The sequence below is a fragment of the Galeopterus variegatus genome, unplaced genomic scaffold, assembly GCF_000696425.1.
Source record: "Galeopterus variegatus unplaced genomic scaffold, G_variegatus-3.0.2 Scaffold522, whole genome shotgun sequence".
Lineage (NCBI taxonomy): Eukaryota > Metazoa > Chordata > Mammalia > Dermoptera > Cynocephalidae > Galeopterus > Galeopterus variegatus.
The window spans coordinates 85,896-109,317 of NW_007726633.1; the positions used below are offsets into that span (position 1 = coordinate 85,896).

At 40.6% G+C, this 23,422-nt stretch overlaps 1 protein-coding gene across 1 annotated transcript in view; it reads left to right on the plus strand.

Annotated features, from left to right (window-relative positions):
* Window positions 1-23,422, plus strand: part of EDC3 (enhancer of mRNA decapping 3) — a 51,987-nt gene that overhangs the window by 20,266 nt on the left and 8,299 nt on the right. The window contains exon 4 of the mRNA XM_008569639.1: window positions 10,831-11,166. Coding sequence (XP_008567861.1) covers window positions 10,831-11,166 — 336 coding nt within the window. The remainder of the gene's footprint in view (window positions 1-10,830; window positions 11,167-23,422) is intronic.

Sequence of the window (23,422 nt, forward strand, 5' to 3'; positions counted from 1 at the left end):
TTTCTATGTATTTTTACCATACCTTTTTTATGTTTAGATACATTTAGGTACACAAATATTTTCTATTGTGTTACAGTTGCCTACTGTATTAAGTACAATAACATTCTGTACAGGTGTGTAGCCTAGGAGCCATAGGTTATGCCATATAGCCTAGGTGTGTAGTAGGCTATACCATCTCTGTTTGTGTAGGTATATTCTATGATGTTTGCATAGTAACAAAGTTGCCTAACGACGGATTTCTCTGAATGTTTCCTTGTTGTTAAGTGACACATGACTGGACTTCTAAATGACGAACTATTCTAATTTTTATCTAGATCGCTTTGTACCCAGAGATAGTGGCAGAATATATTAGAAATTTTAAGTGAGTATTCATTAACTCATAAAATTATAAGCTAGAGTCATGCTATGGCATTACCTTCTAAAGGGGAGAATTTAAAGTGAGCTATTTCTTTGTATAGCCCCCATTCAGGGAGTTTATTACAGAAAATTCCAGATACTTCTTGCTGCCATTGATGCTCCTCAAAAATGTGGTCCTGGTGGCATTGTAGTGAGGTTTTTTTTTTTTTTTTTTTTTTTTTTTTTTTTTTTTTTTTTTTTTTTTTTTTTTTTGTCTTTTGTCTTTTTCCGTGTCCGGCAACGGATCGCAACCCTCAGTGTTGCCCCCGTACCGGACCGGGGACCGCGAACGGGATTGCAACCCTCGGTGTTGCCCCCGCGCCTCGCTCAGCCAGTGAGTGGGAACCGGTCTGTATGTGGGATCCGAACCCTCGGGCGGGAGCGCCGCCGCACTTCCCAAGCGGCGCACTTATCCAGTGCGCCACCGGGCCGGCCCATGTAGTGAGTTTTTACTGTGCTGGGTAAATTCTAGCTTGTGGTATGGCCAACATTTTAAGATTTGGAAATGCCTGATTCAAGTGAATAAACAATAGAAATTTTAAAAATTAAAAAAAATATTTGAAGGCCATTTCCTTCAGGGCCTATGAAGCAACTATCTAAATTGATGATGACTGAAAACTTGAGACTGAAATTCAGTTGTTACTTTTTCCTTAGAAAAACGCTAGAAAATGACTTTTTCCAGTTAGACCTTAACTTTCTCTACTTTGCTTTATTCTCTTCTAAAAAAAATCTCTTTTCTTTACCAAAAATATTGACTTGTTTTTTTGCTTTTTTGTTTTCCTTTTTGTCTTTTTTCATGTCCGGCAACGGACCGCAACCCTCAGTGTCGCGCCCGTACCGGACCGGCAACGGGATCGCTACCCTCGGTGCTGCGCCTGCCCCTCGCTCAGCCAGTGAGCGGGAACCAGTCTGTATGTGGGATCCGAACCCTCGGCGGGAGCGCCGCCGCACTCCCAAGCAGCGCACTGTAGCAGTGTGCCACCGGGCCGGCCCCAAAAATATTGACTTGTTAAAAGTTCAAATATTCAAGCAGTTTATTATCTCCCGTGTGCTTGGAGATGACCCTTATTAGCAATTTATATATTATTTTTATACATATTTCACCCTCTATTATTAACATCTTAAATAAAGTCCATATTTTATTCTGATCGCCTTAGTTTTTACCTAAGGTCCTTGTTCCAGGATCCCATTAAGCATACCATATTATAGTTAATAGTCCTGTCTCCTCTTGGCTCTGACAGTTTTTCAGACTTTCCTTGTTTTTGGTGACTTAGACAATTTTGATGAGTACTGGTCACGTATTTTGTAGAATGTGCCTCAGTTGGTATTTGTCTGAAGTTTTTCTTGTGATTAGACTGGGGTTATGTGTTTGGGAGAGGAAAACCACAGAAATAAATTACCATTTTCATCACATTGTATCAAGGGTATGTACTATCACCATGGTTTATGACTTTTATGCTGACTTTGATCACCTGGCTGAAGTAGCATGTGTCAGGTCTGTCCTCTGCATAGTTACCTTTTTCCCCTTTGCATACTGTATTCTTTGAAAGGAAATCACTGTGCACAGCCTATACCCAAAGAGTAGGGAATTATGCTCCCTCTCCTTGTAGGCACAATATCTACATAAATTATTTAGAATTTTTCTGTACCAGAGATTTTTCTCTTCTCCCTCATTTATTTATTTAATCAATCATTTTTTTTTATCAGTATGGACTCGTGGTATTTATTTTATACTTCTGCTTATAATTCATTACTACTTTATTTTGATATTCAAATTGTTTCATCTTTGTCCATTGAGAGCTCTTTCAGTTGGCCCCCATGTCTCTTTGGCATACTATCATCATTGTGGAATTTTTTTCCCCAGTACTTCCTTACTTTCTGGCACACAAGATGCTTGAGGCTTATCCTGTATATTTCCTGCCCTAGCTCTGGAATCAACTATGTCTCCCAGGAGCCCGATTTCCTTTTATTGGAGAATGGTATTAGAATCCAAGATCTGTGTACTAGGTGTGCTCATTGCTACTGGGTGTTGACCTTATAGCTGACAGCAAGGAAATATGTGTGTATACTTAATTAGTATATGTACACGTATCTATAAATATCTTTATATGTAACCATGTATTCTATACTATGCTAAATGAGTTTATACTGTCTCCAACTTTAATGCATTACCACATGGGTCATTCTAGCCTCTTTTGCTTATCTGTAACCTACCGCTCCAACCGTGAGAAAGCTGTCTCCTATCATCTGTCATACATTTATATAATTATTCAATTCCAGAATACCTGTATAGTGGTTATCAGAATTATTGATCCCTACCCCTGCGGGAGACTACCAAATATAATACAGTGTATATCTACAGGGTTTTTTTGCCTTTCTTCTTAGGCTCCATTCATTTCCAGGTCTACTTATGTCTGCCAACCCATTCATTGACTTGTTTCATGAATTTGTTTTTTTGTTTTGTTTTGCGGCTGGCTGGTACAGGGATCCAAACCCTTGACGTCGGTGTTATAAGGCTGTGCTCTAACCAACTGAGCTAACCGGCCAGCCACTTGTTTCATAAATTTGTAATACAGTTAGGTTGTTTTTGTCACATTCTGCATGCCGTCCTGGGATTCTCCCAACCTCCTAAATGATTTTTTTTTTCCCCCTTTTTATCTTTTTTCATGACCGGTAACAGGATCACAACCCTCGGTGTCGCGCCGGCAGCGGGATCACAACCCTCGGTGTTGCGCCTGCACCACGCTCAACCAGTGAGCGGACCGGTCTCTATGTGGGATCCGAACCTTTGGCGGGAGCGCCACCGCGCTCCCAAGCGCCGCACTCTACCGAGTGCACCACCGGGCCGGCCCCTAAATGATTTTTTTTTTTCCCCTTTTTATCTTTTTTCATGACCGGTAACAGGATCACAACCCTCGGTGTTGGGCCTGCACCACGCTCAACCCGTGAGCGGACCGGTCTCTATGTGGGATCCGAACCTTTGGCGGGAGCGCCACCGCGCTCCCAAGCGCCGCACTCTACCGAGTGCACCACCGGGCCGGCCCCTAAATGATTTTTTTAAGTTTGCATACATTAAGGCTCACTCTTTGTGCTGTAAAGTTCTGTGGGTTTTGACAAATATGTAGTGTCGTGTATCTTTCATTACAGTATCATACAGAATAGTTTCACTGTCCTAAGCAATCTCCTCTGCTTCACCCATCCAGCTCTCCCCCTCTTTCTTCCCCAGTTGCCTCTGGCAACTACTGATCTCTTTTTACCACCTTTTTGTAGTTTTGTGTTTTCCAGAATGTCACAACTAAAATCACACAGTGTATGTCCTTTTCGTACTGGCTTCTTTCACTTAGCAATATGCATTTCAGATTCATTCATGTCTTTTTGTGGCTTGATAGCTCATTTCTTTTTATTTGCTAAGTAATATTCCATTGCATGGATGTGTCAAAGTTTGTTTATCCATTCACCTATTGAAGGACATCTTGATTGCTTCCAGGTTTTGGTGATTATGAATAAAGCTGCTATAAACATTTGTGTGCAGGTTTTTGTATGGACATAGTTTTCAGATCAGTTGTATAAATACTTAGGAGAGCAATTGCTGGATGTTATGGTAAAACTGTTTGTTTGTTTGTTTTCCCATAACTAACAGTTGTAGCCAACTCTCTTGAAATAGTACAGTTAACTTCGAAACAAGTAATTTGTTTGACTTTTAACAAGTCACTCTGATACATCAAAGAGTGGGGCCATTCTTAAAAGTATACCCTAGGTGATGCTTATTCTGCTTTTGCTGTTTGGTCAATTCCCTTTTCCTAGATTGTCAACTGCATATAAATAAGATAAAGTGACCATGGGGCAGTAAAATGTTATTCTCTTTCAAGGAATGATTAGTGTGGAAAATGTCTGTGACCTGGGAATTTGATGATGAGATGTGGCTTAGAATTGGTTTCTGATAGAAGGTAGAGTTACATTTATTTATCTGTTCATTGAGCCCTGTATGATGAGTAGAAAGGTCTGCCTTAGAATTTTCTCCAAAATATATATCGATGTTGAGATTAGTAGATTGATGAAGCTATAGGAATATAATCTGTCTTCAATTCTGGCTAAGTGATCTTTCAGTGTTGGCAATGAGGAGTTGAGGGATTTGTTGGTTTTAGTTATCTAATCCAATATTTAAGAGATTTAACACAAGCAGATTTTAATCTCTTCTCTTGGGTTGAGGGTGGGGTGGGTTTAAGAATAGTATAAAGAATAGTTTCTATGACCACGCAGAATATTTGTCAAATGGATGATTGGAACATTAGTCCCAGGGAGCAGAGAGAAGCTACTTAAAGCTTGTTAAAGATACAGATCTGTGTATAGGTACAAATCATTTTTGTTGAGTCCCATGTTAGAGCTAAAAATGGTGATCATTGGGGCAGATGAAAGGCATCCCCTGTGAAACCTCAGTGTAACTGTGAACTTGAGTAGTCATTGGCTACGCGCAGTTGAATAAAAATTTAAGGCTCTTTTACTTGTTGTAGGACCTGAAAGTAGATAAATGGCCTTTAGCTCATTTGTATGTAGGCAGGGTTGGTCTCATAGGCATGACATTGTCTCTACTTGGCACTGATTTTCATTTTTCCCTTTGTTTCTGGAAGTGAAGAGAAATGAGGAAATGGAATTGAACCTTTTAAATTGAAAGATGTTGGATTATCTTGTAGTATGGTTGGGCTTTAGTGATCTATTTAGTGTAAAAGTCATCTCACTATCTAAGGTCAGAAGTTATTTTTTGCCTAGTTTTCATGGTCCTACTGAGGTCCTCCTGACTTGTTAATCTCCTTGGATGTGCTTCATAAATCTAACAGTCTTGAAAACCCAGGGTCTAGAGTTGAGAAGCTCTCAGATATTCTCAGGCAACTTCTCACGAAGCCTGCTGAGTCTGGCGCTAAAACATTTGCAGTTTGACCTTCTGGTACCCTTTAGCGTGCTTAGTGCAGGGCAGAGTTCTCCTTTACAATATGTGTGTGACAAAAACCAATAAATAAGTGGCACTGAGAGGTACACAACAATGGGTTTGTTACAAGTTGTCCTGGCCAAAGAGCCTCTGTGCCAAAGGCTGGCAGAGAAAAGGCACAGGAAGGTGGCCAGCCTCCAGTCTTAACACATGGTTGGCCATTGTAATTGAAAGGTAAAGAAATCTGGGAAGCACTGTTTATCTTTTTCCAAGGGAAGTCCTTTTTTCTCCCAGTGGCCAAAGGCCAGTTTAATACAGAGTCAGACCCCTTGGGTTGAGTAAGCCAAGTACTGAGACAGCCTATTCACCCAGGACTTCCTAATATTTGTCTTAAAGTATGAGTAAAGGGAAGAATGAGAGACAACTGAGCATGTTAGCCTGTCTTTCTTTTATTTTATATTCTCTTATCTTTTGCTTGCTGACCTGTGATATCAGTATTTCCTCTTGGAAATGTTCTTCGCTCTCTACTTTCCTGACAGTGTTTGGAACATAGCTGGGCCTTAGTATATATTTCTCAAATGAATAGAAAATCCTGCATTCAGAGGAGCATGAGAAAATACCTGAAATTTTCTAAATATATAGCTCTGGGTTTGGTTGTAAATTATGTTTGTAGAATCCTACAGCAGAGCCAAAAATGGTGACCAGTGCTCATCATCATTAGGGCAGGTTTAGGGTTTCTCCCGGTGTGAACCCTGTTAATCTTTACTGTGAAGCACCTTGTCAGCATGCTGAGAAGGAGCTTAACAGCTAGCCATGGTGGTTTTCTTTGCTTTTTTACTATGCATTTCAGTAGCTCTTCATCATGTGGCATGATATGAAGTGGACATTATTTATTAGTCTTTTTTTAAAAAAACTGAGCAAAATGTTTTGTTTTCACACTGCAACCTCTCTCCTCAGATACTTCTGAACACTTTCATATTGGTATTAGCCCAGTGTTTACGGCTGATACATACTTGGCTAGTTGTTAGAGAAGCTATGACTTCAGCAGCAGGGATAATTGGCCTTTTAAATGCCAGTTGGGAAGTCTGAACTGTCTGTAGAGTTTTGGGGTCTTTGGAGTCTTGGTTCTTTTCTCTTTTCTCCTACAACTGTTTTTGTGCCTCTGCCTGCTCCTCTTTAGTGATGTCTGTATCCTTTTTCCTCTGACTTTATTCTTGGTCTGTCACCTGGTTTCAGGAGCTTAGGATTTCATCTGAATGGAAATGGTTTCCCACTTTGCTCCTTTTATCCTGCCTTCTACTTCATTGATCAATCACTTATCTTCATCTGTCATTGTAACAGTTCCAGGATAGCTCATTGCCAGTACATGCTGGACATGGCTAAACTTTTTCCTTTGAAGTCCTTGCCTGATACTCCCTCTTATATTATTGTCAACAACTTCATCTTCCTGTCTTCAGTCATGCAACAAACTCGGCATAATTTTCGATGGCTCCCTTTCTTTCTCATAGTTAATCTCAAGTTGTCCTTTCTTTTATAACTTCTTTCTAGACTCTTTTGTGTCATTTATATATATTTTTTAATATGGCTGTTGTTTTTTCTTAATTCAGCGGAGGTTTGTGTACTTATGGAGGACCAGGCATAATATTGGGTGACAGGTATGAATGACACGATTCCTGCCCTCTGTTAGTTTATAAGCTTCTTGGGGAGTTAGCAAGAACAGATTAACTGCAGAATAAAGTAGGTAGTATAGGGTAAATGCTATGTCAATGGTACCCACACTGTTATAAGCAGTCAGATGAGAATGGTTTTTCAGCAGGAGTAATCAGAGACAGCGTGATTGGGCTGAGTCCGTAACAGTAAAAATGAGAAGTAGCTTAAAAGTTCATCAGTAAGGGATGATCTGTATGCTATATATCAATATGGTATAATCTATAATTTATACAGCTATGAAAAGATATTTGAAGGATTCTTTTATGAAACAGGAAGATGCTCCTAAGCAAGAATGCAAGATACAGAACTTCGTAAAATGGATACAAATTTTTGACTAAGAGGAATACATCAAAATGTTATGTGAATATTTGCACTTTTCTGTATATTTTATGCATTATGAACAGATTTATACTATGAACATCTGTTAACAAAAAGTTATTTTTAAAAAAAGAATATTTGTTTCCTGTTGCTTTTGACTTCCTTCTTTTACCATTGTGCTGTACTGAATGTTTTTCACTTTTGCTTTGTATGCTCATTTTCTAGACATGATCTACTGTGGTATTTTTTTTTAGTTTTGTCTAGGTCTCTTAGCTACATGGTTTCCCTACTACTGTTTGCATATTTTTACATATGGAAATAGTGTAGAATTTGTAATGTGATAGATTAAAGTTCACATACTAACTTAGCCCTGTCATCACAAAGGGGGGGCGAGGGTGGAGTTGAAAGACAGTAGCTATAAGTTGCACACTTAACACTCCGAATAAAACAGATTCAAAGAACTGGTCCCAGGTTCAATTAATTTTGCTTTGTTTGTTTTAATGGCAGTTTTAACAGGAAAGAATACTTGTGAGAGGCATGATGTAGAGCAGGGTCAGCAAACTTTTTCTGTAAAGAATTAGATGGTAAATATTTTAGGCTTTGCAGGTCATAGGGTCTTGGTCTTAAATACTTAACTTTGCCTTTGCAGCACAAAAACAGCCTTAAGCAATATGTTAAAAAAAAAAAAGTGTGACTGTGTTCTAATAAAACTTTATTTACAGAAAAAAGTAGTGGATTGGATTAGGCCTATGGCCTGTGTAGTTTGTAGACTTTTGTAGAATGTACACTTAGGTTGAAGTCGATGTAGATTCATGTTTGGAATAACCTTGATACTTTTAAAATTTGGGAGGCCATGTTCTTCATAGATCTGATTAGATTAATAAAAAAAAATTCTGACTAAAGAAAGCCTATAAGAGGAATAGGGGAAGCATTAGTTCTGTGATTCTGTTGTTTACTTATGATTGCATTAGTATTATCTTTAATACACAGTTTCTTTATAGGAATCTTTTTAAGCCATGTGTTCATTTTTGTATACTGTAGTTAAAAATTGGCATGGTGGCACAATGTGAATGAACCCAATGCCACTGAACTGTACACTTAAAATGGTTAATATGGTAAATTTTATGTTATGTATATTTTAGCACAATTTTTAAAAAGTTATAAATGCACTTGCATGAACAGACTTCTTGTTAAGGAATGTCACATTTTCCTTAGATATCTGAAATACTGACAGCAATTGGCTGGCATGAAACCTCATAAGAGTGCCAGTTTCCATCAGTACATTAAATTCATAAAGTTTAATTTCTTAGTATTTTTAGTTAAAAGGAAATGTAAGTGGAATATTCCATATCTTCTTCTTGCATCCCATTGGATCATCTTGCACCCCCCTGGAGATGCACATACCCACCAGAGAGAGACCACTGGGCTAGAGACCTATTTCCTAATAGGATGATTTGATTTAATATTGAGGCAGTACATTGATATTCCTGCAAACTGGACTTTTTCCTTTTGTTTCCCTTGCCTACATATATTGCTATTGGTTTTATCCTGACCTTGCATTTTCATACCTGTTCTCCCATTCCTATTCAGCGCTGCTTTCTTATCCATATTTCTATTGCACTTTTATATATACTTCTTTTATGACTCTAATCAGATTGTATTTTCATTATTTGCATATATATTTCTCCTCTCTCTTTGTTGAGCAGCACGTCCTAGTTGTATACTGTGTTCCCAGCACCTAGCACACAGCTTTCTCTCACTAAATGTTTTATCCTATTATTGGAAATAGAACTTAATCCAGGCTTTGGCTAGCTTCATAGTGGTTAATAATCCAAGCCGTTTATGGCATCTCAGCTATTCTTCCCTCCCTTCATAATATTGGTCAGCCTTGTTTCTTCTCAGAAGCCTAAATCACATCTTCACTGCCAGCACAGCTTTCTTTCATACCAGTATTTGGAGTTAGGAAGACTGGTGTGTGAATTGTATTTGCATGGTACACACCTTTCAAAATAATAATTGTAATTGATCTTGCTGATGTTGATTAATTAAACAAATATTTATTGGCTGCCTACTGTATGATAGAATCCCTGCTGGGAATGCCACAGTGAACATTTTACATAAAAAGAAATTGAGACCCTGAGAATTGGGTGATGGATATAAGATTATATGACATTTTTGTTTGTTTGGAGGCTGGCTATACAGGGATTGAACGCTGAACCTTGGTGTTATAAGCACCAGGCTCTAACCAACTGAGCTAACTGGCCAGCCCCAGATTATATAACATTTTGTGACAGGACTGCATCTAGATACTAGGTCACCTGACTCTTGGTCCATTGGCTTGAAGGGGGTTACTGTGAGAGAGGAGTTCAAGTAGTATAGTTGGAATGATATGTATGAGAAGGTTTGCTCATGATAGTTCTAAACGCTAAGTTTTCGCTAAGTTTTTTCGGTAATTGAGGAGCTCAGTCTGTCATAAAGTATTACATTTATTTAGACCATGATAGAAGTTCAGTTTGGCATACCAGTCACCTGGTCCACCCTTTCAGGGTAGTGAAATGGTGATCAGAGTATAAATTTAATTCAGGATTCTCTGGGAATTGATGGTTTGGAGAACTCCGTGGGGCTTTCTGCCTTGGTTGCTAGAGTAGTTGTGGGCTGATGTGTGTGGTAAGCCATATAGGGTCTCAAAGACAGAGAGTGGCTGGCTACCCTGGTGTTGATGTGTGTCTTGGTGCGGTCTCTATAGGATCAGCTCAATACAGACCTTGTGATTATTTGATGGTTCAGAAGCTGCTTACCCAGAAGAGGTAAAATTCCGAGAAAAGAGATCACATTAACCAAAAGATCTAAAGACAGATTTATAAGTCAGAATACCAATTCATAGTGGCAGAGATATATCTGGTTCAAGGTGTGGAATCTGTTACATAAACCAGAGATTCCCTTCTCCAGGGGTCTAGCCTGTGATCATATTTACAATCAAAAGGTCGTTTGTTAGGTAAGCATAGAATTAAGAGCCAGTTAAATAGTGTCTTCCTGTGGGCTTCAGGGTATGAGGACGTGGCCTTTTTGTACTCCAGGAGTATTTCGTTCTTAAACAACTGCCGGACACTGAGAATCAAACCACCTGGACCTATGGGGAGATACTGCTATATTCTTGCCCTTCCACTTCTTTTCTGATATTGAGTTGTCAAAAAGCTTCTGTCATTACCAGTTTCCTTATGAAGGGCAGAACTGGCTAAGATTTCCAGGAATACTGCTTATTTTGTATTCAATAACTAGTTATTGCTTGGGTAATATTTGAAATCTGTTATTCCAAATGAGATTTGAAATTTGTGCTACTTAATATGATTTAGAAATAGCTTACCTTTACCATCTTCACTTTGTTTCCTGTAACACTCTCCACAAAGGACTAATGTACTGTATTTTCTTCTTCTGACCACTTTCTACAGGCACACTAACTTTAGTCCATATTTTTTCTCCAGGGTCATCTAGTAGCAGGCACCCAAATCAGGCAACTCCAAAGAAAAGTGGTTTAAAGAATGGCCAAATGAAAAACAAAGATGATGAGTGCTTCGGGGACGATATTGAAGAGATCCCAGACACAGATTTTGATTTTGAAGGAAACCTGGCCCTTTTTGACAAGGCAGCTGTGTTTGAGGAGATTGATACCTATGAGAGGAGAAGTGGTACTCGTTCCCGGGGCCTCCCAAATGAAAGGCCTGCTCGGTACCGCCACGATGAGAACATCCTGGAGTCAGAGCCCATTGTCTACCGACGGATCACAGTGCCACACAACGTGAGCAAGGAATTCTACACGGGTGAGTTACACCAGGTCCCACATCCCACTGACTTCTCTTCCCTTTCTGTTATGCTTGAAACAGAAAGACCCAGTTTCCGAGTCAGTCTCTTATGCTTACATGGCTTAATGGTAGGTCCAGTATTATTTGTCTCTTGTGGATCGCAGGCAATAAAGCATCCTACCACTGTGAAGGGGTAATTTCTTTACATGTTCATTTATATTCTCTATCTGGTAGAATCTGGTCTGCTATTTATTTAATGTGTTAATATTAACAATTAAAGTCATAGGGGCTGACTATCTAGATTCAGATAATCAGATCTGTTTTCACTTTGGCTTCCTTGTTACTGCCTGTACATTTCACTAGAAATTCAACTTCATTTTACTATTTCCTGTTGCAAAAAATAGTTGAAGAAGGATGATTGAAACCATTGGCTAAAATTAGGATTTCAGTAAATTACATTTGTTTACTATACTGTCTTCATCTCCTTAGCCCTAGTCATTGAGAGTTGGCTAGTTGTAATTCTTATATAACAAAGTAATGCCTTGGTATAATGATAATCTAGTTCTATTACTTCAGTGGTTTTTAAGTTTCTTTTTTTAGCATTAAAATGTTTTCTTCAAACATATGGCATATGAAGCAGCTAAAGCAGTTGTGGGAGAGGTGATCCACTTCATCCCTGTGCCTGTCCCTTTCCCCCCTCAAACCATGTTATTAACTGGACTTCTTGGAATACGGTTTGAAAACCATTGCTATTGAATGACCCTAAAAGCTGAAGGGGAAACTATAATCATGTGAGTAAGTAGAAAAGGAACTGAGTATAATATTTTCATTTTGGGTTGAAGTTTGGTTGAAGTTTGATTGTAAATCTTTAATGCTAGTAGCTATTAAATATGGAGAATTATGGAGACTGCTTAATTGCATTTGGAGAGCAATCAGACATGGCTTTTTTGCAGACAACAGTAGGGCTCTGTTATGTTTGGTTTTGCTGAGTATAGAAGATTGCATGTGCTTTCCATGTGAAAAAAAATAGGCAGACGGTCAGGCTGAGAAAGACTACTGAATTGCTTCATTCTTTTACTAGCAGACTCTGGTAGGCGTGCCTCTTTACTAAGATAGTTTCCTTAAGTGGCAGTGACTTGCTAAACTTTGAGGTTTATTTTGGTTTTTTGAAGTTTTTTTTAACCACTTTTGTAAAGACAAACAGCCTAGCTCAGAATCAGGCTTAATTTAAATTGCCAGGTTTTAAGCTTTTCAAGGGCAGTTATCATCCGTTAGGTCTGGTACTACTCCCAGATCTGCCATCTATCCATCTCTGACTGCTTCCTTTTTTACTGCCCTCAGTTGTAAAATAAACTGCTCCTGCTGGTAGCTTTCTGTGTCTGTAGTTCAGGAGGTAATGCTGAGGTTGTTGAATTGTGTCTGAATCTGTTTACACTGCAGGAATTCCTAAGTTTGGGAAGATTGTGGTCTGCCTGGGAGTGAAGTGGCTAAAAGGGTGAGAATAACAATGAGAGTCAGGAAAGATACTCAGACCTAAAAGAGCTTGAGAAAACATTTGCTAAAGTAGACAGAAGGAGAGGTGGAAATTTTTTCTACTATACACTCCACCTCCCAACTTGATCTTCACACCTCTTTTGTTTTTTAATGACACAAGTGAAAGTTCTCTCTTCTCATATATTTTCCATAAAATTACCATCAATAAACATACTACAAACCACATGTGCTAGTCCTTGGCCAAGAACTCAGGTATGGCAGCTTGTGGTAAATAGCAACAAGTGGCACTCTACTGGTGCATGACAGTGGGGGGAAAAGAAGCCCAGCAGCCTCATGCCATCTGGTTTTTCTCTTAGTTCTTAATAGTGATAAGGAGTGGAAATGAAACCCTTTTTGCCAAGCAGGGTCTGTGCTAGAAACAGAGCAAGCAAGCAGTTATCTCGCTGAGCAGTTTCTCTTATAGGTGATCTCTGCTCCAGCTGCAAGGCACAAGCATCAAGTGGATTTTTACTGAGTGATATTCAGATAGTGCAGTGCTAAGGACACTTTTCCAATTAGATCTACTATACAAATGTTAGGATTGGAATAAGCCAAAGTATTTAGAATATTTGGAGAAACCATCTAGAACCATAAAATGTTAGCATTAGGTTACTTGATTATCTAGTATAATTTTCTCATTTTACAGATAAGGATATAAGCCTGGAGAGATATAGGCTCTTATACACCTTATCCATCACACCTTCTTTTCTCTACTGAATGTGGATAAATTAAAGAGTAAGAAGAATATAGTATAAGAAGAGAAGGGCAGTTTAATGGCAAAATACACTATAGTCTTTTCTCTTTAGTACTGCCTCAGAAATGCATCGATTTAGATCAGCAGTTTACGGGAGTGACCTGGATAACTTCTCAATCTGGCCTTGTGGCATTCATGTCCTAGCATACCAAACATTTTATTTGCTACTAATCCCCACAGTAGCAAAAGAAGAACAACATGTTTATAACCCATTTGGTGATGTCTTGGGTTTTAGGATTCTGACAGCTTGCTGCCGGTGTCCTACATACTGACTTTATGTGTTGTTGACAGTATATAAGCCGTTATTCACTAATTGCTCAGACTCCTGTTGGCAATATTCTTTGCCAGCTGTGGGGGGGGGGGGCAGTGTTTTAATAGACCTGTTGATTGGGAAAACACATTCAGGAACCAGCTAAATTTAGCACTTTGTTTAACGCAAGTCTTTTCTCTCTGGAAAGCCCTTTTGGGTCCTTTGGCAGGGACCTAACACTCAGAGGTCATCAGACGTTCTTCTGGCTCGTGGCTGCCCTGCTAAATAATGGTGTCCAGTGGTCACCCCCTAGATTGGTCTTTCCCCTTAGATTAGGGTCTTTCTGGATCCAGACTTGTAATTTGAAATTCTTTGGAGACAGATTCTGTGTGTGTGTGTGTGAATATGCATGTATGTGTTAAGCTTAAAATGCTAGATATGTGTGAGCGTTCTGTGTTCAGTGGTGAGAGGTCCCCAAAGAACACTGCCTAGGAGGGTGGGGAGGCTTCAGAGAAAAATCTTTGCTCAACACACAATATTGTAAAAGAAATATTTAAGACAGTTTGAGTCAGTCAAAACACTGTGGTTATTATGTGCAAGTCACTCCAAGACAATTCTTGCCTTCAAATTATTAAAATGTAATAGGAGGTGAAAGGATACCATATATAAGAGTACCTCAAAAAGTTCATGGAAAGATTTATATTCTCTTTTAATTCTATTTTTCCATGAACTTTTTGAAGTACCCTTGTGAGTGCAGTGAGGGTGTGGACTAGGTGTACTAGGTGTTGAGAGGTAGGAGAGGTCCTAGAGGCTGGATCAGGGAAGGCTGCATTAAGGGAGCAGGACAGAAGCCATGAAGCGTGGGTTTCACCGGGTAGAGAAGAGGAGGAGGAGACTCGTGGGTAGGCGAGGCGGGTGCCGGTGCACAGTGTGAGTAAAGGGCCATGTGGGAGATTGGTTTTCAGCTGGTTTAGCCAGGGCAGAGTTTGTGGTGGGGAGTAGAAGGAATTAAATAGCTTTTGACCAGAGCACAGAGGGCCTTGTCTGCCAATGCCATCCTTGTCCTGCAGCCATGAGGAACACCTGAAGGATTTTGGTTGGGAAAATGACATGATCCAGATCTCTTTTAGGAAGACTGGTCTCATAGTAGGATTCAGGGTGGAATGAGAGGGGAGAAAGGACCATAGTAGGACCAGTCACGCTCAGGACGTAACTAACATACCAGGGGGGTTGGAAAGCTGAATGGAAAGGAACACAAAGATGTGAGAGAAGTGATGGAGGGGAATTTGATAGGATATGATGATTGAAGACAGGTGGACAAAGGTTACATGAGCAAGAGGATTCGGAGGCATTAAAGCTGTGGGGCAGGAAGAATGGCAGAGAGTGTAGTTGTAGTTAGATAACACGAGTTTATAGTGGGCCAGGGTTTTGTGATTTTTTTTTTCCTTCTGCAATGTTTTGTGGCTGAGCCCAGAGGAAGCAAATAGTAGAGCTGCCACACTGAGGGATAGAGAGGTGAGGGATTTATTAGTTATTAAGGGCTTCAATGAGGGGGGTTCTGTAAAGTCAGGAAATTGAGCTGTGTAGCCAAAGGGAGGCTACTGAGCCTGTTTCCTGATCTGTAAAGTGGGATGACACTTGTCAGTTAAATGAGATTATGTGGAAAAGCATCTAGCACAACCCAGCCTCTAGTTGTTAGTCAATAAATATTTGACTTCAGGGCTGGCTGGTTAGCTCAGTTGGTAGAGTGCAGCCTTATAACATCAAGGCCATGGATTTTGATCCCTGTACTGGCCAGCTGCAAAAATAAATAAATAAACAAACAAACAAATAAATAAATATTTGACTTCAAATGCGAACTCCAAAGGCTGCCTCAGTAAGGTTTTTTCCAAGCATCAGCATTTACAGAATATCTACTATGTGCCAGACACAGTTTTAAATACTCTGGGTAAGTAATGGTCCATGACTTCAGGGGCCTTAGAGTAAAAATGTGTAAGTATACAAATAATAGAAGTGTGTGCATGGTTTAGAGAAGGAGGGTGGGGGCTTGGTTCAGGAGAAGCAACATCATTATAATCATCATCATTATAGTTAACTTTCACTGGGTATTTATTATGTTCCTAGCACCGTTCTAAGTATTTCATGTGCTTCTCTCAATTTTTATGGCATCTCTGTTACCCCATTTTATTACCTCATTTTGCTAGAGGTAGGTGTTCCATTAAACCTTTGATTGGGCCGGCCCTGTGGCCTGCTCGGGAGAGTGCGGCGCTGGGAGTGCGGCGACGCTCCCGCCACGGATTCGGATCCTATATAGGACTGGCCGGTGCGCTCACTGGATGACGCGGTGCCCCACACCAAGGGTTGTGATCCCCTTACCGGTCACGAAAAAAGACCAAAAAAAAAAAACCTTTGATCAGGAATGACTTAAAAGCGATTTGAATTCTTTGTTCCCTAGGTTCTAATAAATTCTTCTGTATTAATCAGCCTTTCCTTTCAGGTTGGCCTTTTATTTAACCTCCACCATTTGTTTTTCCTTGTAGCCCTCTTCTGTCCTCAGGTATACAGAAGCCCGGATGGGAGGCAGGGGGTTGCTACTGGTACAGGCACTGAATCTCTTCAGTTGTCCCATTACCTTTGCCTGAAGCATGTACCTCTACCTCCACACTGTGCCTGCTGAGATTAGGGAGCAGCATGTGTATGAGGGTGACCTGAACTAGAGTTACTGCTTTCTGTCTTGCAAAAGAGCCAGTCAAAGCTTGAGTGAAGCACTCTGGTCTGAGCTCCAGCCCCACTTACCTGTAGCCATTTCTCTTGGTAAAAGCAGTCCTGGTTCTTACTCTGAAGTGGAGCAGCTGGTAAAGCCTCAGTTGGTTTGTTTCTGCTGCTTTGTGGCTCTGCTCTTCCCACCTTGACTATATAAATCTTTGAGCCTCAGTGGGGATATCTCTTCCTCTCAGGACCAGTTTGGCTTTCATCATTCCGGGCTGGCAGTTGTCTTCTACAGCTGGCACTCCGTTTCTGCCTCTGAGCCCTGGCTACCTTCCTCTGCTTCTTGTCACCCAGAGTCCCTCAAGAAGCATTCTAATGTTTTCAAGACCAGCAGTGTTTTTATCTCCTCAAGAACAGGTAGTCAGGAGATCTGTTTTGGGGTGTGTGTGTGTGTGTTCAGAAAATTCAGGAAGAAATAAATCTTGGAGTTTAGAAGTGGCCACTTAAGAATCTTACCCTGAGGGTAGTGAAACCTCCTTCAGCACCTGTTGCACTCCTGAATAGAATCCTTCTCAAAGAACGGGTGTCTGCTGCAGTGGAGATGGCCATCATCTCATTGCCTTCTCAAACCGCAGAACCAACCCACATGGGCTTACCTTAGTCTGCCCGTGACCCTCACGCCCCCACCTCATTCTTCCATCCTGTGTTTACAGGTTAGGTCACGTTCAGCTGGGGTGTCATTCTAAGGGAGAGCCTTAGGGAGACATCAGGAGGTAAATTCTAGGAGGTGTTCTGGACTAGAACATCTGCACTGATAAACCTATGCTCCTGTACCAAGTATCCACAACTTTTCACTGAGCATAGCTAATGAACCCAGTTGCTGAAATCGTGTCTCTGCAGGCAGACTTCCTTGACAGCAACTTGGTTGATTTTGGGAACCCGGAGTTGTACCAGATCCTTCAGGGCCAGAAGTGGAGGAGTTAGTCAGTCCCTTTAACTTGGAATCCTTCAGGGTTTCTGGGCCTGGATAATCAGGTGGATGGTTGTCATAGGCCTTTATTGCTTGATCATGGTCACTGGCAATCTCATGAGTTTTTAAACAGAGCAGTACTGTTAAGTCAGGTGCCCCAGTTGGACTCTTACCCTAGTAATGAACCTTTGTGCTTCCTACCGACTTTTCTACTGGAAAAGGCTTCATGGAAACTTAGTTTGAAGAGCTGGAGAATCTGGAGCCTAGCGCATTATGGCCCAACACCTTAGTTTTTGATCAGGCTGCCCATTGTTCATTCCAGACCTGCATTGGTCTCTACTAATGTGGCTGCTTTATTAATATCTGCCCTCTAGCTATTTCAGAGCCACAGGTGTCTAGCCAATATGAGAAAGGAGTTCGACTTCAGTGTATCTACCATCCTCCTTAAATTCTGAGTCTTTCACACTCACCCATATCCTTGAGTCTTTGGGATTCCCATTTCTTTCAGTGGGATCACCATTCTTTAATGTCTTGCGTGAAGTTTTGTGGTCACTTTTCCCTCGTTCCTTCTCAAAAATTCAAGTCTGGGAAGGACACAGGAGGCTATTTTTTTCTATTTAATAGCAGACACTGTGGATTCCTTTTCTAGCAGCCCTGGCAGAAAATTTTTATCCTCAGTAATATTAATTCAGGTTCCAGATTATCTTCCTCCTTCAAAATTGCCCTTAAAATTTTCATGACTTTTTAGTTTCTTGTGCTACCCCATAGATTCTCTGTGTCCCTTGAAATCAATTCTACTTGGTTTTTCTGCACTCATTTTCTACACTTGTCAACTTCATCCTGCATAAAGCAACTTGCATAAAACAGCTGGGCTTTTAAAGCCTCTGAAGTCTAGCCCTGCCCACTACCCTAAGCTGACCCTTCAAACCAGCCTCTGGGCTGCAGGCAGTTTTCATCTGCACATGTCACACCCATTCTGGCCTTTGGAACTTTGTTCTTGGTTCCTCCACACCCACACCAAGAGTCCCTCTTCTATTCATGTGACTATTGCCCTGCCTGTCTTTCAAGGTGTAGTTCACATTGAGAACTTGACACCTCCTGCCTGCAGCTCCTGGTTTGAAATCTACACTTTGCACTTGTGCTCAGGATAAAATGGTTTTGGACTGTTGTGTATTCTCTGATGTTTGCACATACACATTTTGTTTTCAGCTAGATTGTAAGACTCTGGGAACAGGGTCTGTTTTTGTACTCTTTGTTTTCTCTATCTCCTGCCACTCCTCACCCTATCACTGACTTGATGTATTGCTATTTTGCAAACATTTGTTGATCATATTTGGAAACACTTAACTCTGTTTCTTCTTTTTTCCAACTTCTTTTTGTTGAAAAAAACTTCAAACTTTCAGAAAAGTTGCTAGAATACTATAATACATAATAATATTCCCTTTAGATTCATTTAAATTATCATTTAGGTTAACATTTGACACATTCGCTTTACATAAAATAAATAAGTATATATGCACATACAGTCACACATTTCTGAACCATTTGAGATTTAGTTACATTCATTAATAAATTTCATCTCTAAGTCCTTCCATGTATATGTTAAGTGGGATATTTATTACTCTGTGCAACTACACTACAAGGAAATTTTCAATTAATACACAAGTACTATCTAATATACACTCTGTATGCAAACTTTTTTTTTTTTTTAAATGACCAGTAAGGGGATCCTAACCCTTGACTTGGTGTTGTCAGCACCATGCTCTCCAAGTGAGCTAACCAGCCATCCTTATATAGGGATCCGAACCCATGGCCTTGGTGTTATCAGCACCACACTCTCCCAAGTGAGCCACAGTCCGGGCCCGTATGCAAAACTTTTTAATTGTCCCAATAATGACCCGTGTAGCTGTATTTTAAATCAACAATTAAATATTACATTTAGTTATCATATCTCTTTTGTTTCCTTTAACTGAGAACAGTTCCCACAACTTTTGTGGTATTTTGTGATATTGATATTTGTGAAGAGTCTAGACCAGTTGGTTTGCAGAATGTCCATTGATTTTGATTTACTGATTGTTTCCTTTTGATTTGATTCATGTTAAACATATTTTCCAGGATTTTGGTGGGGCTGTGTCTTTCTCAAGGCATCACATCACTAGGGCTAAGTTTGATTGCATGTTAAGGTATCGTCCACCAGATTTTTCATTGTAAAGATAATTTCCCCCTTTGCAATTAGTTATTTTGCTGGAAAGTTCTTTTCTTCTTGAGTCCAAAGCTTGTTCCAGTGGAGCTTTAGCCTGAAGGAATGAGGTCAGGTAGGCAGGTGGATTGGTCTAACTGTTGTAAATGGGGGAGGGAAGAAGTGGGGAAAGTGAGAAGCGTCTTACCCTCACGTTCCTTTGGTTACAGCTGCACCCTTGTCCAGCTGCAGAATGGAATACCCTGAGGCTGACCTCAAGTCTGTTGTGTAGGTTTTCTTCCCATTTGTTCACTAATTCAACACACATTTATGTAGCCTGTTCACCGGCACTGTGTTAGCACTGAGGGCACAGTGGAGAATAAGGAATACAGCAGTGAACAAGACAGACACAGTTACTGCTCTCATGGAGCTTAGTCTGGCAAGGTAGGTAGGCCAGAAAGTAAAAACTGTTAACAAATGTATTAAATACAATGAAGGAAATAAGCAGCATGCTGAGATCTGAAGAATGAGGAGCCAGCTGTGTGTGAGGGTAGACTTGGAAGGGAGAAGAGAATAACAGGAGAGGAAAAAAATGCGAAGGGACCTGTTTCATGAGGCCAGAAGGAACTAGGGAGTATTTAAGAATCAGAAATCAGCCAAAGTGTCTGGGGCATGGCAGAGGTTGGGTGCAAGGTAAAGGTGGTGAGGTAGACAGGGACCAGATCACGGGAGGCCTTGTGGACCATAATAAGGAGTATTGGGAGTATGTATTTAGGCTTCTTATAACAAATCCTTCGTTCAGAGATTCACTTGGCACCAAAATTGCATTTTGTGGTAGCTTTAAAGTAGTTCTACAGGGGCTATCTGTTCATTGCTCGTTGAGGGTATAAATTTACAAGTGGTTTTATATCCCAAAAGGAACCAGTGTTATATCACCACCCAATTTTGTGACTGCCACAAAATGGAATCAGAATTTATAGTCCTGGAGAAATCTCATGCCCATTAATGAGCTGTGCTCCTTATTGAGGGAACACGTGCAGCCTTTCCAACTAAAGTGCCATGTCAGTGAGAGGACTGAGTTAGATCTGAGAAGACACTTTGTCATGGGAGCCATGTTACGCAGGAGACAGGTTTGAAGGAGAAAGGTCGGATGTGGTTCTAAAAGGTGTCAAAGTGCCGTGGTGGGTATGAGAACATGCATGTGTGTCCACAAGGGAGGCAAAGGCCAGTGATGGTATGTACTGGGATGAGCAGTGCAGAAGTGACAACATGACAAGGGACCAACTGCAGCAGGCATGTAGAGTGCTAGGCCACTGGGTCCCATGACCCGAAGAGATGGCCTCAGCCTCATGCTGTGGAAATGAGTTGTGCAAGGAGGAGTCTTTCCTGGTCTGTACTGAGTCGTTTTCCTTGATACCCTAAGGTTAATCAGATCCTAGGAAGTGTTCTGCTTGTCACGAACTGGTTATAATTATATCTCCCTTTCTTGTTTCACCAACAGCTGTAAAATACATATTAATATTCAGAGAACTTTACCAACCGATTTTACTGCCTTGATTCCTGAACAATAAAGATCCACCTTCCAATCCAAACATAATTAGGCTTGGCCCATGTTCAGGCTTTGGCAATATTATTATTTGCAATTCACACGCCATGTTCTTGGTTCCCTTCCTTTGGAGTTCATTTTATTCCCCTCTGCCTGTTTCTGATAAGTCAGTCTGACTGGTTGGACTTTGTGTATAAATGTTTAAAAGGAACATTTTGTGGTTGCTTGCGTGTTCCTTTCAGAGAAGCAATCAGAGTGGAGTACAGTTGAGTCCTAGGCCCTGCAGCTGCCAGACTGTGAGCAGAAAGGGTTCTCGGCCTTGCTTTTCCCTAGGCTACAAAAATATGCCAAATCATCAACAGTGCCCCTTCCTCCAAACACAGATGAATGAGGAGGTGGTAAGAGACACAGTTGCTAGATGCAGCATTTAGCCAGCCAGGGTGTGGTGAGCTTTTCTTTTCCTGTACCATGAGTTTTTACTCTTAAGGACTGTGAGGGGAAAGCTAGCAGAAAATGCTCCGCTTGCTTCCAGAAAGCCCTCAGAACAGGAGAGGGATGCCTGTACACACAGCACAAGAGCCAGACCCAGAAAGAAAGCTTGATTTGTGGGGTAGCAGGCCTAAGACTCTCTGCCCTGACCCATTTCAAATCCAGCAAAAAGAGTGCTGATAAAGAGGTGAAGAAATGCATAGACTTGAGTGAAAGCTCTACCTTGTGTGACTTTTCAGGTAAAGAGGGTGTTTGAAATAGGCAGGTGCGTGACTTGTCTTACAGGTTTAGGGTTGTTAGTGGCTTAGGATTCTTGAAAATTCGTTCAGCCTAATTTGTTCTGATAATATGTGCGTGTTTGAAGCAGGCTGTAAAAATGGCTCTTTTAACAAGCTGTTGACATGCGAGGTCAGGCTGCAGCCTCTAGCGTTGGCACCTGGGACACCAGTGACTGACATTCAGAAAGAGGTGGGAGGATAGACTCAGAGCTCATAATGGCACTGTTTGTTGCCTCAGCCCAAGACAAGATTAGGACTTGGGCAGGGAGAGGGGCTCAATTATCTGAAAAGAGAGTGTTTATTTCAACATGTTAGGCATTTTTTAAAATCATCATTACATTAAATTGTTGGTATTCTCACTCCCTTGAGAGAATACAGACCTGGGTGCTGTAGGTGGTCTTTGTGTTTGGTTTTCTATTTTTAAAACATACAGCCATAGCCTCATTCTGTATGATTTTAAGACTCTATGCAGGCAGGACTGGACACCTGAAAGAACCTCAAGAGATTTCTCCTGAAATGACCTATGAGGAAGACAGGTCCATACAGGGCTCTGGAGCAATGGGATGATGATGTATTTACTGAAAATTTCTACGTTAGAGTTAGGTCAGACCAGAAACAACAATAGGTTTGTAAAATTTATATGTTTGAGTACCTGACGAGAGCTCACCTCTGTTGATAAATGTAGTTGGAAAAACTGAGGAGGCAAGGGCTGCAGAAGTAAAAGGTTTATTTCCCTACTTTGAGGAGTTTATAGTACAATATAGTTGAGGACACAGGATCTAAAAAGGCATTTGACCCATCCAGACAAAACTAGTTACATGCAATCTCACGGTGACTTATTAATTCGAATCTGTGTTTGTTGGTCCATCAGCCAGTGAAGCCAAATGCAGCTCTTTAGCAAAGGGTCTGCTCCCCTGGGGCCAGCCCAGTGGCCTTGGCATTTGTAAGATGGTATTGGCATCTTAGAGGGAGGGAGACCTTGGTTGTCAACGCAAGAGCTGTCCATTGCAGATAAAAATTTTTGTTTGCTATTTCTTTTCTGTCTTGGTTTTCTGCATCTAATGATACTCTAGACTTCTTCAGGTATATCAGCTGCTGCAGACTTTGACTTTGAGCCTTGAAAAACCTAATACTTTCTATAGTGTACTTTTGTCTTAGTTTCTTTCTTTTTTTTCCCAGGGGGTACTTTCAATGGTTGTGATTCTCCCCAGCCTTTATAGAGTTATCTTTAAGGTGAATAAACATGTTCCAGATTCTTCTAAATAACTTAAACCAAACTGTAGGTTACTTTCCATGTATTCTTTCCCTGTGGTATGAGTGTAATTTTGCATTCACCCCAAATGGGCAGAAAATGATAAATTATTTGAGAAAACAAATAGCTGGATTTCTTAAGCAAAGAGGAAAGGCTAAGTAGAAGACAGAAAGTAGAGGAAATGCAGAGCAGATGGGATGAACAAGTCATCCTGACTTGAAATTGATGAGAACAGCAGGGACCAGAGGTTAGAAGGGTTAGCTAGTGTCTGTTTCACTTCTCAGGGAGAATAAAGGGTCTGCTTTACAAGGGGA